The 19099-nt window shown below is 44.4% G+C and overlaps 1 protein-coding gene across 2 annotated transcripts in view; it reads right to left on the reverse strand.

Annotated features, from left to right (window-relative positions):
* The window catches only part of ELAPOR2 (endosome-lysosome associated apoptosis and autophagy regulator family member 2), a 141721-nt gene that overhangs the window by 31000 nt on the left and 91622 nt on the right, over positions 1 to 19099 (reverse strand). For both annotated transcript variants that reach the window (XM_037889266.2, XM_043552575.1), the window contains 7 exons: positions 16192 to 16278; positions 12791 to 12896; positions 11803 to 11955; positions 9950 to 10038; positions 3278 to 3458; positions 2126 to 2254; positions 76 to 166 (listed from right to left, as the gene is read on the reverse strand). In XM_037889266.2, coding sequence (XP_037745194.1) covers positions 76 to 166; positions 2126 to 2254; positions 3278 to 3458; positions 9950 to 10038; positions 11803 to 11955; positions 12791 to 12896; positions 16192 to 16278 — 836 coding nt within the window. The remainder of the gene's footprint in view (positions 1 to 75; positions 167 to 2125; positions 2255 to 3277; positions 3459 to 9949; positions 10039 to 11802; positions 11956 to 12790; positions 12897 to 16191; positions 16279 to 19099) is intronic.

The raw sequence follows: 19099 nt of genomic DNA on the forward strand, positions 1-19099 counted from the left end.
CCAAGCATAAGCCAATGTGAAACAGGTACAAGAGGAGAATACAAGAAAAATTGACAAAGAAACTATGTTCCTTACTTAAATCCTGGGATATGCAGGTTCAGGATAAGATAATCATTGTCAGAGCCCCCTGTCCCACTCTGGATGTGATCACCAGCCACCTCCCAGCCTGCAAAGGAAAGGCCATTTTTTGTACAAAAAACAGTCAGTTTACTTAAATATCCAAGTCTCTCTACATAATGTACTTTTCAAAATTATTTAGTAAATACATTATTTTTTAAAAATCTTTAGAATAAATTATAAAGTCCTAATAAACTGTTTTAAAAGAAAGGTAATTAAGAACAGCTATCAGCTAACATAAGAATGGCGGTACTGGGTCAGTCCAATGGTCCATCTAGCCCAGTATCCCGTCTTCCAGCAATGGCCAGTGCCAGGTGCTTTAGAGAGAATGAACGGAACAGGGCAATTATCGAATGATCCATCCCCTGTTGTCCAGTCCCAGCTTCTGACAGTCAGAGAGTTAGAGACCCGCAGAGCACAGGGTTGCATCCCTGAACATTTTGGCTAATAGCCATTGATGGACCTATCCTCCGTGAACTGATCTAATTCTTTTTTTTTTTTAAACACACTTATACTTTTGGCCTTCACAACAGCCCCTTGCAGCGAATTCCACTGTTTGATTGTGAATTGTGGGAAGAAGAACTTCCTTATGTTTGTTTTAAACCCACTGCGTATTAATTTTATTGGGTGATCCATGTTTCTTGTGTTATGTGAAAGAGTAAATAATACTTCCCTATTCACTTTCTCCACACCAGTCATGATTTTATAGTCTTCTCTCATATCCCCACTTTAGTCATCTCTTTTCTAAGCTGAACAGTTCCAGTCTTTTTAATCAGTCCTTGTATGGAACGGCTTCCATATCTGTAATCAATTGTGTTGCCCTTTTCTATACCTTTTTTTCAAGTTTAATATTTCTTCTTTGAATTGGGGTAATCAGAGCTGTATGCAGTTTAGAGCTGTGGAGGATTTATATAGTGGCATTATGATATTTTCTGTCTTATTATATATCTCTTTCCTCATGGTTCCTGCCATTCTGTTATGCTTTTTGACTGCCGCTGCACATAGAGCAAATGTTTTCAGAGAACTATCCACAATGACTCCAAGATCTTTTTTTTTTTTTGAGTAGTAATAGCTAACTGAGTGGCCATCATTCTCCTGCGTCTCCTGGAAGTTAGCTATTCATTGTCAATTTCATGTGCAAATGTTACCATGAAGTCATGATTTATCAAAGCAATTGAAATTCTATGGGGTGTGATGTACAAGAGGTCCGACTACATGATCATAGTGGTCCCTTCTGTCCTTAAAATCTACGGATACGTGGAAGTCCATCCCTATTCAGCAAAGCACATAAGCACTTTAAGTTAAGCATGCGCTTCTGCGTTTTGCTGAACCAAGGACTGAATTACATCATCCTAGCAGCCTTAGCATGTAAAATAGAGAACAGTTGTTCACCAGGACCCTTATACAAACAAGAACAATTCCTCACAGGCACTAATAGGAGGATGGGTTGGAAAATTTTTGAACAGGAATATTTTCACAGGGGTTCTGTGATGGCTCTCTGCTGCCATCTCAGCACACATGCAGGGAGACTGCTTTGAAAGCACTAGGCTGGCTTGATGCAAAGATTGAAAACTTTGTATGTTTTCAAAAGCACTAATAAAATGTCCTTGAAAGTCACAGTGATCATGAAGCATTAGGTAAGACACAAATGGAGAAAACCAAAAACAGAACTCGGAGAGGACTTTTTTTCTAAAATAGACCTTTAGATGCATAACAGTGTACTATGGGCCAGATGCTCAGCTGGTATAAATTGGTGTAGCTCCAGGGAAGTCAACAGAGCCAAAATGTTTACACTAGTTGAGGATATTTATTTTCTCCTTTTTGGTTTTCAGCAAGTTTTATGTCTATTAGAGGTATTAAATCCTTTTGCAGTGAGAGGAAGAAAAGGAGCTGCATGTCGGAATGAACTGCATAAAGCACATATATTCACTGGGATAGGCACTCAAATACTTTGGTGAGTGGCACCCATGAAAGACAGACAAGTAATAAGACAGAAAGACCAGCTCACCATTCATTCCATCACACTTTGAATTGCCAACATTAAAACAAGACGACTTCATATTGACCGGCAGAACGTTCCACCATCTATATTCAAGCCCGAGAGCTGGTTCAGTCCCAGCAGGACAGGCCTTGCATTCTACAGGAAGAGAAAGGCAGGAAAAGAAAATTACACACAAAAAGTGAATATCAAATACAGTGCTTTAAAAAAACTTCATAACCATTTGTGTTTCATTCAGGGCAGCTGTGAGCAAATCTGAAGACATAGTTCAAAAGGAACATTAATCCCTTTAAAAATGAACAGCCAATGGCCGCACAGAATCAGACCTGTAGAACTTTCTCCCAGCTGGGATGACAGAGGCCTCATTGTTGACAATACTTTGAATCAGATTAGCTGGACCAACGAACTGTAGGGAACAAATAGGCACTGGCAGCGGGATGGACTAAACCAGAGATCGGCAACCTTTGGCATGCAGCCCGCCAGGGTAAGCAGGTTTGTTTACCTGCCGCGTCCGCAGGCTCAGACAATCGCAGCTCCCACTGGCCGTGGTTCGCTGCTCCAGACCACAGGGGCTGCGGGAAGCGGCGTGGGCTGAGGGATGTGCTGGCCGCTGCTTCCCGCAGCCCCCATTGGCCTGGAGCGGCAAACTGCAGCCAGTGGGAGCTGCGATCGGCCAAACCTGCGGACGCAGCAGGTAAACAAACTGGCCCAGCCCACCAGGGGCTTACCCTGGTGGGCCGCGGGCCAAACGTTGCCAATCCCTGGACTAGACAGAATGTTTTGTCTGCAGTGGTCATGATTCCATTCTCAGAGAGCTTAAAAAATAACTTTAAATATGTGCATACCAGCCAAGAGACATATCCAGGAGACATCACAGTAAATAATGGCAGCAAAACATTATAACAAAGCATTCTGGGGATCAACTAGGACACTCCTGTTCTTCATGTTCTCCATCTCTCTCTTCCTTCCCCAACCCTGCTCCCATGTCCTTTAACCAATAATTATTTTACAGACCAGAACACTGACTGACAGGGACACATCACAGAAATGTAGGCCACACACAAACAAGTGACAGCCTCCAGAAAAACAAGCAAAGTCTGTCGGTGTCTAACTGCCATAAGTTATTGAGAAGGTGTATTCACCAGATAAAAGACCTCATACCTTTTGTTCCATCCGAAATCATGCCCTGAGGGCAAGGAGCACAGGAAGATGATCCGTTGTTGTAAAACCCAGGGTTGCATGGTGGACAATCCTTCTTCTCTCCAGAAGGAGGCAGTTTCAACGCATCAGGAAGATCCTCCCTGCAGATTTTAGGCTCTATCCATTTGTACATTATCTGAGTCTGAAATTGAAAGGTATTTGAGTCACACATTACATTAGATGGCGTTAGGACTCAAAGCTTGTTAAGTTCCTAATTAATGTTCACCTGAAGGCACTGGGTGTTTTCGGTGGGACCCAGGCATGACAAAATGAAAACCAATCAGATCGTTTTGGACAATAATGTTAAGTAAATACAAGGGAGTCATGGGAGGAGAGAGGAGACTGGGTTCACAGATGACTCCAAGATTTTAGGCCATAAAAGCAAAGCAAAGGTTTGACTGTGAGGAGTGTTAGTGGAGTCAGAAACATGGGACAAAGAGGACTTTTTACCTAGGAGAAGGATTCAGTGTCTGAAGCATTCAGTAGAAGCAAGTTATGGTGTAGCCAGGATCCGAGAAAGTCAAGGCAGGCAGATAAAGGAGAGTCTGACAGGGTAGGATGTCATTTTATCACACACACATCACACACACAAGCTCATGCATACCCACACTCATCCCTGGGTCATTTGACAAAACTGCTAGGTTCACACTGCTGAAATCATTCACACAAGGACTACTGCAATCACCTAGGCTACGCTTCCTGAATCCCTGCACTCTAACCTCCAGCAGGTCCAGTAGCACAGACTGCTTTCTCACTCCAGTAGCATCACCCCATCCCTCTGTCACCTTCATTATAAACTCTCCTTGCACTCTCTCCACTCTAATCCCATGATCTCATAGCCTCCTTCTGCCCTACGCTTCTCTGTATCCCCTCCCATAAGTTAGGATTCTTCACCACTGGAAACAAGGGGCCTCTTTTGCACTTTGGATGCCACATCTGGAGCTTTCTTCCCCTCCCCATTTTCTCCTACACATGGAAGCCATCATCTTCCAGTGTGGATGCCTGAAGACAGGAGCCTAAATCCATAGCGAGGCACCAAAATAAGTGACCTGATTTTCAAGAGGACAAGCATCTGTTATTATTATTATCATTATTATTCATTGTTTGTATTGCAATAGCATGCAAAGGCCCAAATCAAGATCAGCACCCCACTGTGCAAGGTGCCGTACATACAAGAATCCCCAGCTTTCCTCTGATGAGCTTACAATATAATTTAAAACTAGATGCAAAAAGTGAGTGTAATAAGCAATATGAGGAAAGGATGAGAGTAATAGTAATAAGATCGCACAGTTACGTAGGCTGCCCATGTGCACAACTTGACAGCTACAAATCAGTGAAAGTATGTTTCTCTTCTATTAACAAATAAATATCAGTTATCTCCGCTTGCCATTTCCATCACTAGGGACCTGACCCAAAACTCACTGATGTCAGTCAGTCTTTCCAATGGGCTTTGGATCAGACCTTAGTTGGTTGATTTCTTTTAGGCACTGCAGCAGATCTCCATTGACTTCCAATTTGAATATGTTGGCTTTAATCACTTTCCCCTCTTTAAACTGGGCTTTAAAAACAAAAACTTTCCATTTTTCCTGGAGCATTTTATAGACTTTTTTCTGTGAAGTGTTTGGGATGCTCTGTATGAAGAACACATACAAAGAATACTTCCTTTTTTCCCCCCCGTTTTGAAAACTGAGCACGTTTTGAGGCATTTGTACATGAGAACTTCACAAGCTGAACATCATCTCAGCACTTGCCTATACTTTGAAAAATGCTGAATTTCTCTCCAACCCTTATTTAGAAGGGAGACGAAATCAGGTAGCATGAGCCGCCTTTCCTGAACCCCCAGGATTGACTTATGTGCAGTGAAATTTTATTTGTTCATTTGACGTACAGCTCAGACTGTGCTATTCGATCCCCCATGAGCAGACTTGAGTCCATGCAAAGCTCAGCTACCATCCCAAGGGTTCCTAATGGACAGATCATTGCAGGATTTTGGTTTCAGGATTTCATTAGGCCAGAGATTCCCAAATGTTGTTTTGCTGGGTCCCCCTTCAGAAAGTCACTTCCCACCAGGAATGCCCCCGACTTTCTAAGAAACAGTGTTTCCACAGATGCCTGGGGTCCAGAAGCCCATCCGGCTGGGGCACCCTGCTGCTCCCCAGCCCAGGACATGTTCTGGGCATGCAGCCCCAGCAGGACACAGACAGATAGGCTTGCACTCCTTTCCTCATGTCCCTGGGATCCCTAGAATCACTCACAGAATCACTCCTCTGGCCCTGGTGCGATCTCCAGCACTTACCTGCAAGAGGCTGTGTGTGCACGGAAGAATTACCTCCCAGATAGGGAGAGGGGGAGCACACTTATGTATCAATCTCTAGAGAGGCAAGCAAGCTGGAATGGGCCCCTCCCCACCTTCTACATAGGGAGAGGCCACATCCCCTCCCGCCTCACCTCTCTCCTCCTGTTGCCCCATGACATTCCTGCATGTACCCCAGAACTTGGCAGTCCTGCAGTCAGCCATGTACTGCTAGCTGTAAACCAAACATCGCATAGCTAGGAATAATTTTAGGCCTTTTTGAGACAAGGTCAGACAGCTGCATATTTGCAGTTTGTTAATTAGAATGGGAGGCTGGGACAGAAAGTTATGGAAGAGACTGAGTGGATAGCGACCTTGGTTTTGGGTGCCCCTGACATATTGTTGTTATCGCTAGAAATACTAGAAATGTTTTGAGACAATAAGTAGTTTGTTGAAATTAGGAGAATGGGTGACCCAGTAGAGATTATTATGCTGACCCACTAGGACAGGGGTGGCCAACCTGAGCCTGAAAAGGAGCCAGAATTTACCAAAGAGCCACAGTAATATGTCAGCAGCCCCCCATCCACTACCCCCCTCCAGCCCCCAGCACCTCCCGCCCAGGGGCAGCACCACCAATCAGTGTCTCCCAATCCTTCCCCATGCCTCCCGCCCGCCGCAATCAGCTGGTTTGCAGTGCGCAGGAAGCTCTGGTGGGGAGGGGGGAGGAGCGAGGGCATGGCAGGCTTGGGAGAAGGGGCAGGGATCTTGGGGGAAGGGGGGAAGTGGTGCCAGGACCTGGGGCAGAGTAGGGGGTTGAGCAGTGAGCACCCCCCAGCACATTGGAAAGTTAGCATCTGTAGCTCCAGCCTCTGAGTCAGCACCTATGCAAGGAGCTGCATATTAACCTCTGAAGAGCCACATGTGGCTCCGGAGCCACAGGTTGGCCACCCCTGCACTAGGAGTCACTGTAGATATGTTTTGTTCGAGTTAGCTATAACAGATTAGGTAAAAGTAAATACCTCACAGCAGTTCAAGGGAGCTTTTCTTCCAGAAAGGAGCCGACATCTAAACTCCTCATCAGCTGGACGGAAAGCGGGCCCCTGGAAGTCTGGCTGGTGATCACTCAAAACCATCTCAGACTGTGGGTAACTATATCTGGGATGTCCTAAACCTATTGCTTATGTCTGTGTGCTTTATATCTAATAAATTGTCGTTTTAGATAAGAGCACGCTTACTTGTATTAATATGTCATCAGACAGAATTGCTGTGTTCCCATTGATTTATTCCTGACACTGCCTGGAGTGAAATGTTTAAATCTGCTTTGAAAATGCTGGGTAACAGATTTGGCAAGCCAGCCAGGAGTGGTGGAGAAGGAATAACTGATAAGTAGTTTGTTTGTTTGTTTTGTAGGAGAGGGGACGGTGGAACAGGGCAGCTCAGATAGTAGCACTGTACAAGCCCGGGGCGGGTGACAGTGAGTGAGAGAGTAACAGGCTGGAGCAGGAAGTGTCTGCATTGAAACAACAGAAAACTGAGAGTGAGGAATCCCATAGTACAACTCAGGCTGATCACGGGAAATGTAAGAGACAAAGATGTGCTCTCAGAGCCATGTTGGGAGAGCAGATGGGAGTAGTGGTTGCGATTCATGGGAGTCGTAACCTAAAGGGGAGGAAGATGAGTCAGAGGCAGATCTCTACTCGTATCCTTCTCATTATGAGGATGAGAGGAATGATCTCCCTGAGCTTCCTTTTCCCTTGGACTCTTCTGGGCAGTCCCCATATAGTCCCTTGCTTGAAACACTGGAAGAGCTGCAGACATCCATGCTCATAGGCCCCAGGGTAAGGAAGATTGGTCCCCAAGGGGTAACCAAGGAGAGGAAGAATGGGTAGAGGTCAGGCCCTTTACCCCTGGCCAGGCTAGAGCCGCAGGAAAATTGGTTGGCCTGTTAACCCACAGCACAGCTCTGGGATGGCCAGCAACAATAGCTGGCCCCTCTGGTCTCACTTCGGAGGATGTGACAGAAAGTCCCACTCTCCTCTCCGAGCCAGGATAAGGGCTAGGGCTAGGGGTCCCCAGATGCTTTGGCCGATAGAGCCCCAATTCAAGATTTGTTGTTGCTGTCTGCACTTTTCTTGGCTTAGGTTTTCTTTTCTCCCTAAGTCGTTCTTTTCCCACTCCTCTTCTCTCTACTTCTTTTCCCTCCCGCTCCTTCTGCCCTCTCCTCCTCCTCTCCTGCTTTTTTCTTTTTGATCTTCCAGCCTGGCTAGAGTTGAAGCAGGAGACTCAGCTACTGAGGAGAATCCTTATTACTGAAGAAACAAGAAAAAAAATTTAACCAGTCAGGTCTCTGCTGCCCCCCCTACCCCGCATTAACCTTGTTGTGCCCACCTGGGGGACGGGGAGGCATGCCCCACAGTTGGAAAACTAATGCCTTAGGCATTAGATTCAATAGCTCAAGAGAAGAAAACTAGATATGTTCCAAAGTAGAAAAATATACACAGGACTCAATGTGGCAACATTTTAAATGATAGGCCACCCATCTCATGTACATCTCTCTTTACCTCTCTGGAGACGACTGCCACAATAGAAGATAACTGCCATGTAGTACTAGGGGAATTCCGAGGTAAATATGCAGGACTTTTTGTGTTCGAAGCTGCAGTGCAGTTGGCATGGCCTTATGGACTTGCCAGCAAATTGTTATTTCTGCAGCAGGTGTGCTTGTCATTTAAAACAAAACACTACTACTACTAATAGCTTTTATATAAAGACTCCATGCAACTGAGTAAACGTTACACCCACAAGTAATCCCATTGAACTCAATGTGCATATGAATTTAGCCAATCAGGTTGGGATTTTCAAAGGAGAAAGTCAATGAAACCCAATGGGAATTGGATGGCTAAATCCCTTAGGCCCCTTTGAAAACCTCAAGTTCATAGAAAGACTTCCATTAACTTCAACAGGCTTTGGAGCAGTCCCTTAGGACAGTGGTTCTCAACCAGGGTACGCATACTCCTTGGAGTACGCAGAGGTCTTCCAGGGCGTACATCAACTCATCTCGATATTTGCCAAGTTTTACAACAGGCTACATAAAAAGCACTAGCGAAGTCAGTACAAACCAAAATTTCATACAGACAATGACTTGTTTATCCTGCTCTATACCCTGAAATGTAATTGTGATGAGTTAATTTGATAGTAGTTTGAGGGAAAGGTTATCAAGAAGGCAGGAGTGGTGGACTTGGAGGTCGGCGTTGGGAGGCCAATCAAAGCAACTGACTTTTGAGGAGGGACTTGAATTTCACAGATCAATTACAGCGCAATCTGCAGGAGACAGCAATTACAGGCTGCTACCTTGGGGTGTAGTGGTAAATGCTATTTATTTACTAAGTCATTAGAAAGAGGTTGCAGAGTACAAGTACCGTGTGATTTGAAGTGTGTGTGTGATAAGTCAAGGTTACACATGCTGCCATGTTCTGAAAGTGAATGTTCTAATAGGATTTTTCTTAAAGCAGGTGCAGGTACAAAGAGGGGTATAATCAGCTGCCAACCTTAGGCTGAAAGGCTCCATCTTGTTAGCAGGTGTTGCTCCAGCTGGCCATCAATTAAGTGGATTTTGACGACTTCCTGAGGCAGGTGACTTGCTACCCCCACCCCTGGATCTAAGGGAGATGGGAGGGCCTCTAGGGATCAGAGGATCTAAGGTTTGGGGAAAGTAGTTCTGAAGGATCAACTCTCAGATCAGACCAGTTTCTGCAAGAGCTGCAGGGGAAAATGCTGCAATGAGCAGCTGCTTCAACCTCTAAATCCAACCTACAGAGCTTTGGCAAAGGAGTTCCCATGAGACTAAGGGTGATGGGAATGAGAATAAAGCCACACAACTGGCACTTTCCTAATGCAGCTCACCCTCTAATAGATCCAGTAGATCTGGTTGCCCTTGGCTTAAACTATCTAGCCCTAGTCAATGAATCCTCAAGATGCTCCTATGAGGCATGTATATGCTGTTATTTCTATCAAGGCCCTGATTTTGCAAACACCTATGCTCATGAGTCATCCCAATGACCCAGTCAGACTGATCACACATGCAAGTGTTTAAAAGATTAGGATCTTCCATACTATGATGATAGATGTCTTAGAAAAACCTAAGAGCAATGAACATTTACAGATGGATAAACTGATAGAGAGTGTGGTTAAGGGACTTGCCCGAGGCCACTAAGAGAGTCAGTGTTGGAAGCAGGACAAGAACTCAGAAATTAAGAGCTCCCTGTCCTGTGTTCAGGCAAGTAGATCACAAATGGCTCAATGAACTGGCAAATAATATGAATCAGAGTGAACATCTGACTTACCTTTCCTTCCTTATCACACAGCGTATGGATCTGGAAAAAGTCTTTATTCGTACAAGGAGGACGCTCTGTACATTGACTGGATCCTTCATCTGAAAAAGAAGGATGAGGAACAGAGTGGTCAATGATTTCCAAAGGGCTGAAAATCAAGGTATCCAGCCAGACTGCAAGATCGGACAGGAAAAATGCTAATTCAGGAACAAAAATACATTCACTGGGATTTTCAAAGGAGCCTATGTGAATTAGGCACCCCAAACCCACGGAAGTCCAGCGGGTTCCTTTCACAAGCTCAGCCATTACTTGTACTGTCTGATACTCTGCTTTGGCACACACTGACCATCCATACAGTCAGACCAGCACCTAAACCTTTTTCTCTGCAATAACTGTAAACCCCAATTTGCATCAATCATGCAAGCACTGTAATCAAATTCTTATCTGATAATAAATGAAAACTACTTGTCTTCCCTTCAGAAACATTTTACTGTGCTGAGGCCAGGACTTGTTTCCACTGAAGTCAACTGCAAAATTCCCATTAACTTCAATGGGAGGAGGCACAAGTCCCTAATCGGTGTCCATACTAATGTTAGCAGTTAACATGATAGGAGACATTTCTGGCAGATAATCAGTTCTCTATACAAAATGTTGATCTATAAGAAAAAGAACTGTAGAAGCTAACTAGTCTGCAAGAGCAATGGAGCAAATGGGCAGTATTTGAGATAACATCACAGTATTGTGTGTGTATATGCATCAAATATGCTACTTATACACAGTATATGCAACAAACAAACTATTTGACTTCACTTTCATGGCCTATCCCCATGCTACCTATCATTTCTCATATGCTGACACTGATGAGGCCTCAGCTGGAGTACTCTGTCCAGTTCTGGACACCACGCTCAAGGAAAGATGTGGACAAATTGGAGAATCCAGAGGAGAGCAACAAAAGTGATAAAGGGCTTAGACAACCTGACTTGTGAGGAACGGTTAAAAAAACTGGGCACATTTAGTCTTGAGAAAAGAAGACTCGGTGGGGACCTGATACCAGTCTTCAACTATGTTAAGGGCTGTTATAAATAGGAGGAGGATTGATTGTTCTCCAAGTCCACTGAAGGTAAGAGGAGAAGAAATGGGCTTAACCTGCAGCAAAGGGGATTCAGGTTAGATATTAGGTAAAGCTGTCTAACTGTAAGGGTAGTTAAGCTCTGGAACAGGCTTCCAAGGGAGGTTGTGGAATCCCCATCATTGAAGGTTTTTAAGAACAGCTTGGACAAACACCTGTCAGGGATGGTCTAGGGTATACTTGGGCCTGCCTCAGCTCAGGGATTGGATTGGGTGACTTCCCGAGGTCCCTTCCAGCCCTGCAATTCTATGATTCTGTGCTGACTTCTGCCATCCAGACAGATCTCCCAATACAAGGAGGGGTCGACCAGGTGACTCTTTGAATAAGAGATCTCCAGGAAACACTCACGAGCTGAAGGAAGCAGTGGGGAGCTGCCAGTGAATCAGTACTGAACGAATGCCTCAGATTGGCTTGGGGGTTACCATCATTTGGAGGAAATCTAAAACCAGTGCCATTGAAGATCTCATGGTGCTTTCTGTTGAAGCATGGGAGTTATAAAGTACCCTGGCCAAATTCCAGTGTGAGCCATTATAAATTGCCAACATAAATTCCCTCTGCAGTTTCAGATGGGCACCATATTAATCTTCGTTTTGTGTCCCAATCTCTTCTGACTACATTTCAGCGGTGGGCAAAGTGATTCCTGTGTATGTACAGAGCTCCATAAAAGAACGCAGAGCTGATAATAATACTGAAGCAGACACATGTTCGTGTATTCTTTTTGGCTCATGCCCTGTACCTGCATAATGTGTTTCTTCACTACAGTTGGTACATTCCTTAGCTCCTTTCTCTGAGTAGGTATTTCTGGGACACACCCGGCAATTGGAAGACCCTGGCTTATCACTGAATGTACCAGGTTTGCATGGAAAGCATTCAGATGTATACGCAACTCCTGTAAAGCAAAGCACAGATTAAGCACATAAATAGGCACAAAAATAGAGAGCAGCAGTACCTGCAGCTCCTGCCTACACAGTTGTTTTGGGAAAAACAGACACTGTATATAACACCACTGAACAGTCACAAACAATCATTGCTAGTTTGAGTCCGCTAGGCTTTGCTAACTGAGACTCTGGTTCTGCAATCCTTACCCAGGCCAAACTCCCATTCCCTTCAATGAGAGTTTGATCTGGATGAGCATTACATTATAAGAAACTAAGGGCTTATCTATACTTGGAAATTTACCAACATAGCTATTCTAGAATATTACAGTAAATTTCCAAGTGTACACAAGTCCTGAATGTTTTATAATGTAATGGACTATTTTAGAATAATAATTCTGTAACACTTATTCAGTATTAGTCCCCGCTCTGATTCTGAAATAGCTATTTTGGTACATTTCCAAGAGCAGACAAACCCAGTTGTAATAAAGGTCATCTATGCTGTGCTGTTGCAGACAGCCTGAGTTGTTTTTTTTCTTCTACAATTCCAATCTTCCCCAGCAGGCGTCACCATTTACTAATTAATTCCGTGCATCATATTTCGCAGGACACCAGTGGACTAAATATTTTCCTAGAGATTTAGAAAAGTAAAAAAGAATACATGGAATAATTACTAGAAAGAAAGAAAGAAAGAAAGAAAGAAAGAGTTTACTGCGATTATGATGTCAGATGTTTTCTCCCAAAACAATGTACCTGTCCTTAAAGACAGTGGCTGGAATAAAACATCAATTATTATTGCAATGTACATTAGACAGTTTAGTTATTAGCTGATAGTGTGATATTCCATACCTTCAATTGTGATGTTTTTCACCAGAACAGGTTTCACGACTTTAGAACCCATAAGAATCCCTGTTGTTCTCCAATATAATATATTAGTCCCTGATTTCAAAGATACCTGCAACAACAAAGGAATGATACTTCGCATCATCATCTTTCGATCGACCCCTGCTCAATGTTGTTCTTTTATCTCCTAGTACGTGTCACTCATTTCAGTGACTCATTTTCCTCACATCCTTGGAGCATTTGGGGATTCTGTGGGTCAACTGCTTTGTAAGTCATGGGCTGTAGGAGGCACAGATAGGTAAGGAAGGTGCAGCAGTGCCCTCTCTATGAAGGGCAGATGCAGGTATTATGGAGGTACTGGAGGCAGGGAGGCTCTGGCACCTCCCTTGAAGAAGTGCACTGCAAGTTCCCCTGAGCCAACAGGAAGCAGTGCAGGGCAAAGAGTCGTGTGCCTACCCCCATCCAGCCGACTCACAGCTGGAGGTGCCCAGCACACCAGGAGTGCATAGCATTCCCCTAGTGCTTGTGCTCAGTCATTTTTAACTCTACTCTGTTCCAGATCTAGGATCTTAATCCATCAGTTTGTTTCCAGAGCCGCACAATTCACCTTTTAAAAAACAGGGTCCAGTATTTTAACAAGCCACACTTTTACGTGAGTTCTGCTATATAGGTTGGGATTTTCAAAAGTTCTCAGCCTTGGCCTATCTCTGCTCCCATTTACCAAGGCCTTGATGGCACTAGAAAGTTGTGCCATTTTAACTATATGGGTACAGTAAAAGCAGTACCACCCCCTAACTCTCCCTCCCTCCCCCCCACCCCAGCCTGGATGAAGTAATAAAGGTGCTTGTATTGGTATAGTTGTTCCCTATGGGAAAGAGACTAAGCTACACCAGGATAAGGCACTTGTATACCAGTATAATTGCAGCCACACTAGAGCTGTACTGGTATAACTATCTTGAGACAAAATTCACCCTCCTAACCGACAGTTAGATGGGTGCCATTTTCAAGTACAGAACAGGCCCAAGCAGGGTTAGGGTTAGGTTAACACTGAGCACTTTTCAAAACCTCATGCTTTGTGTTTGCTTAAGGTGAGGAATTATAAAGGAGCTACTGAGCAAAGAGCCAGGGCTGGTGCTAGCCCATTGGAGGCCCTAAGCAGGAATATTTTGTGTCCCCCCCGCACTCCCAGCAATACTAAAATAGGCAAGTTCTTGTAAGAAAAAGTGAATAGCCCCCCCCCCCACACCCCTTGAGTTGCTTGGGGCCCTAACCAATTGCTTATGCCTAGCATCAGCTCTGCAAACAGCCCAGCCAGGCTCACAGACAGGTAAACTAAAAGCTGCATTCTTGTTAGAGTCTGAACAGAAAGCACTCCAGAGTGAAACCCACCAGTGGGAGGCCCTGTCTACATTAGAAAGGGCTTGCCGCTGGTGGAGCTATACCAGCAAACCCTCCTAGTGGAGACAGAGCTTATACCAGTCCCCTGAACAAAAGGACTCTTTGGTGTCTACTCTGGAGCTTTTGCCATCACAGCTATGTCAATCAGGGGTATGATTTTTTTCACCCTCCTAAGCCATATAGCTATGCCAGCAAAACATTTTGGGTAGCCCAAGCCTCAGTCTTGGGGGTTGATGAGGGATGAAATTTGTTCACCACAAATAAACTCAGGGCTAGTTTACGTGCTCTGGGCACGGACTGAACATAACTCGTGTAGAAACCAATTTACTTAAATGAGTGGGGGCCCCCTATTGGGGACCTCCAATCTGATTTGAGAGGAGCTGCATATGGAGTGGTTGCACTAATTCAACTAAACTGTGTGACACAGGGGCAGAAAGGGTTACACAACTAGCAGGCTAATTGACCCAGATTCAACCTGTAGAGACATATTAGTAGATAATGTTGTGTTTGTGTGTGTTTACATATATACTGTTAGAGGTTAACAATGTAACCAAACAATTCCTGTCTGTCATTGTATTCTGTTAATTCGGAGATCAAAAGGAGATATTAACATTTAAATGAACTGAATGTAGTAGAAAGAATGAGGAGGACTTGTGGCACCTTAGAGACGAACAAATTTATTTGAGCATAAGCTTTCGTTGGCTAAAACCTACTTCATCAGATGCATGTGATATCACTATCTTGATTTCTCTTTGAAGTATATAGCAAATCACCTGCAAATGGTGGGAGATAGGCAACTGCCTTATATTAATCCATGTAGCTAATTACTGGTAATGTTTAGGAAATAGGAGGTTACTTCGAAGACACTATTGTTCACCCAAGAACTGCATGCAGTCAAGAGGCCGCCCGGAAAATGTATAAAGGGCTTTTGGGACCTGATCCTTTCATCTCAAATCTGCTCATGCTTTGTCAAGGAAAGTTTGAGCCACAAGACTGAGATCTCCAGTTTCACTGATATTGAATACTGGACTGAACCTATGAACTAATGCTGAAAGAACTCTTTGCAACTCTAAAGCTCACCATCTCTGCTATGAAACTGACCTAAGAACTATATTCCTGTCTGGTTGTATAATGAGTTTTTAACCAATATTCTCTCTTTCTTTTCCTTTTTTAATAAATTTTAGTTTAGTTAATAAGAATTAGCTGTAAGCAAGTATTTGGGTAAGATCTGAAATATTAATTAACTTGGTGGGTAATGTGTCCGATCCTTTGGGATTGGTAGAACTTTTTCATATGATGAACAAGATTTTCAATAATCCTCATCATATTTGATGTGGCTGTCCGGGAGGAGGATCCAGGCTGGGTTGCTTTAAGGGAACTGTGTTTTTCGCTTCTGGGCAACCAGTAATAGAAGCTGTTTTGTTGCTGGCTTGGTAAATCTAAGTATTTGGGGATTGTCTGCCCCCATTCTTTGCAGTTTGCCCTAATTGAGCAATCTCAGTCAGGCACCCCGGGGACCCCAGTCACAACTGGTTTTCAAACTGCTGAGAAAAACCAGTGGAGCCCAGCCCCTAGAAATGCACTTGAAAATAAAAGGCAAAATCCTATTCTCAAATGTGCACGCACAATGCCGGTGGACTGCAGTGTCATTCACATAGCAGGGAACAATCTACTGTGCAAGTGAATGAGCAAGCGTTTTGGAAGATATGGATCACAATGAATGGGAGTGCCCTGTGGAATTTGGATTCCCATATATCTACCTGATTTCTTAAGAAGTCTGATTCAGTGAAGTCTGTGGGAAGGCCTGCATAGACTTGAACAGGCTTTGGATCAGGCCCTTAGAGCACACATGAGCTTAGAGCACACATCTCTTGCTCCTGAGAGAAGCTGTGCTCCTTTCACAGCCACTGAATTCACAGGATGTGGCCCTCCCTTGCTCACATCTCATAAGAATCGATGTTAATTTATAAACAAAAGGAAAGCTCTGTGGAGCGATACTTAGCACTTACGGAATGAAAGCCCCATTCGCCGTTGTCTGTTAATTTCACCCATTTGTCAGCCGTGGAGTCCATCTCTTTGCACTGATCATTTTGAATCTGTCAATTAAAAACAGTGGTCACAATCAGATATCTGGTTAAGTGTCTCAGTCAGGACACACCGCAGAAGGATGCCTGTAGACTAAAGGCTGTGTGATTCTGCTGTCTGACCCCTCTCACCACATTCAGGACAGGGGCTGTGTTACTTGTTGCAAAGGACATCCAGAAAATACATGCAAAATCACTACCAGTCTAAGAGAGGGCTTCCAAATATAGTGCTAAATTCCCCTCTCTGCCTGAGGAGAAGGGATTGGAACAGGGATGGACCACCTCTCAGCTGAGTGCCTTAGCCACTGAGCTAAAAGTATGGAAGAGGGTCTCCGTCTCATGCTGCTGCTTTGTGTAGACCTAGGTGGCATCTGAGCAGGCCTAACAGTTCGCATCACACTATGGGATATTCTGATGTGGGTCTCTCTCCAGCTCACCTATTGAAGTTGTTCCACTTTAACTGAATAATTAAATACCAACTTAGAAAGTGCAAGAATCCCCCTATAGCCCAGCTGTTAAAGCACTTATCTGAGAAGAAGCAAATCCCTGTTCCAATCTCTTCTCAGGCAGAGCGGAATTTGAACCTGGGGTCTTCCACCTCCCCAGGGAATACCCTCTAGAGCAGTGGTTATCAAAGCCAGTCCGCCGCTTGTTCAGGGAAAGCCCCTGGCAGGCTGGGCCGGTTTGTTTACCTGCTGCGTCCGCAGGTTCGGCCAATCGCAGCTCCCACTGGCCGCAGTTCGCCGCTCCAAGCCAATGGGGGATGCGGGAAGGGCGGCCAGCACGTCCCTTGGCCCACGCCGCTTCCCGCAGCCCCCATTGGCCTGGAGCAGCAAACCACGGCCAGTGGGAGCCACGATCGGCCAAACCTGAGAACGCGGCAGGTAAACAAACCGGTCCGGCACGCCAGGGGCTTTCCCTGAACAAGCGTCGGACTGGCTTTGAGAACCACTGCTCTAGAGCACCTCCTGGTGCTGCTATTTTAGGTAGAGATAGGTGCCTCTGAGCATACCTGTCAGGTTAGGCTCCATAGGTGAGTTAAGGGCAGGAAAACCTATTTTCCCTGGTTTGTGGATCAAACTGAGGCTTCGGTAGGTGACAGGCGTCCAGATGCCTAGAGTGGGGCAGCAGTGCATGTGCCCAGAGGCACAGACTTGGACACGGAGGGAACTTTTACTGTAAACAAACAGGTGCTGAGTGAGTTTAGGCACCCACAGGCGAGGGTGGCAGCTGAGCAGGGATTTTGCCTAAAACTGGGCACCTAAAACTGGGGGTTAGGCGCCTAAGTACCCTTGTGGAGCTGTGTCATTGTCTCTCTATGCCTCAGTTTCCCATCTTTAAAATGGGGTTAATGGGGCTGCCCTATCTCACAGGGTTGTGGGGAGTTTAAATATGTGAAAAGATTATGAGGTATTCAGATACCATGGGGGCCACATAAATATCTAAGACAGATAGATTCTATACCTAAATTGTAGGGGGATGCTGATGTAATGATGAAAAATATTTAATCAACAATGTATTCTGGGGAAAAGTACATTCTTAAAGCCCCTGAAGTGCAGAGCATCAGGATGAAAATCTGGATGCCAAGTTACAATTATTTGGTTAATGGCTTTTAAAATGACAGCCTGCTAATTGATACATATAAAGGGAACGACAAATGTAAGGAGGTGACCAACCATCAGTGCTATGTTGATAAGAGCAAATAATATGTGGGAAGCAGCTTTCAGACCTAGTGCTCCAATAAACAACATTTTTGCTCCTCTGCATGGGAAAATCAATCACTAGTCAGTCAAGAAACCACAGGGAGGATCATATTCTGCTACATGCATCTGGCAGTAAAAGCACATTTTGCTGCTTACTTCTTATGAATCAGACAGGACATATGATAAAAAGCGAAAGAGGTTTAATAATACAGTACGCACTTTCTATTATCACAGTGCAGTAGATTTTATTAAAGTAACAGGCACAGCAATAAAGGGCCTCAGGCATTGAAATCAAGCTATTTTTTGTCTTCCTCTCTTATCTCTTACTAAGGATAATGGCGCTTTGCACTTACATAGAGAGGCTTTCATCCCAGCATCTCAAAATACCGTAAAAACATTAATTAAGGCCTAGCACTGCTGTGAAATAGCATGACAGTGCTTTGCAGATGGCAATGACTCACCCGCCAGAGACAGCAAGAGAAAGTCGGTGACGGAGGAGATGGACAATTTCCAGCACATTCAGAGAAGCAGCCGTGATAGCCTGTATCCGCAAAAAGAAAAGGAGTACTTGTGGCACCTTAGAGACCAACAAATTTATTTGAGCATAAGCTTTCGTGAGCTCACGAAAGCTTATGCTCAGATAAATTTGTTGGTCTCTAAGGTGCCACAAGTACTCCTTTTCTTTATTCTGAGCTGCCATCTCTCTCTGTTTTAAGTCCTCATTTGCTCCCTTCTCAACATTCAGTAGCAAATGCAACATTGACAGGCAAAGCGAGATAGCTCAGGCTAGAATCTTTCAAAGCACAGAAGTGATTTATAAATCCCATTGAAAATCAATGGGATCTGCAATCCTAAGTCTTTTTATCATTATTATTTGGATAGGAGCCCCAGTCATGGACCAGGACCCCACTGTGCTAGGTGATGTACAAACACAGAACAAAAAGATGATCCCTGCCCCAAGGAGCTTAGAATGGCAATGTTTGTCACCATGATAGGCAGTGGTCTCTGTAATTTGTCAAGTTTGTCAAGTTTTTTGTGGGCGTAACAAGGAGAGTTTTAAGGAGGGATTTGAAGGTGGATAATGAGGTAGCTTTGTGGATGGTTACAGGAAGGAACAACTCTCAAGTATG

The sequence above is a fragment of the Chelonia mydas genome, chromosome 1, assembly GCF_015237465.2.
Source record: "Chelonia mydas isolate rCheMyd1 chromosome 1, rCheMyd1.pri.v2, whole genome shotgun sequence".
Lineage (NCBI taxonomy): Eukaryota > Metazoa > Chordata > Testudines > Cheloniidae > Chelonia > Chelonia mydas.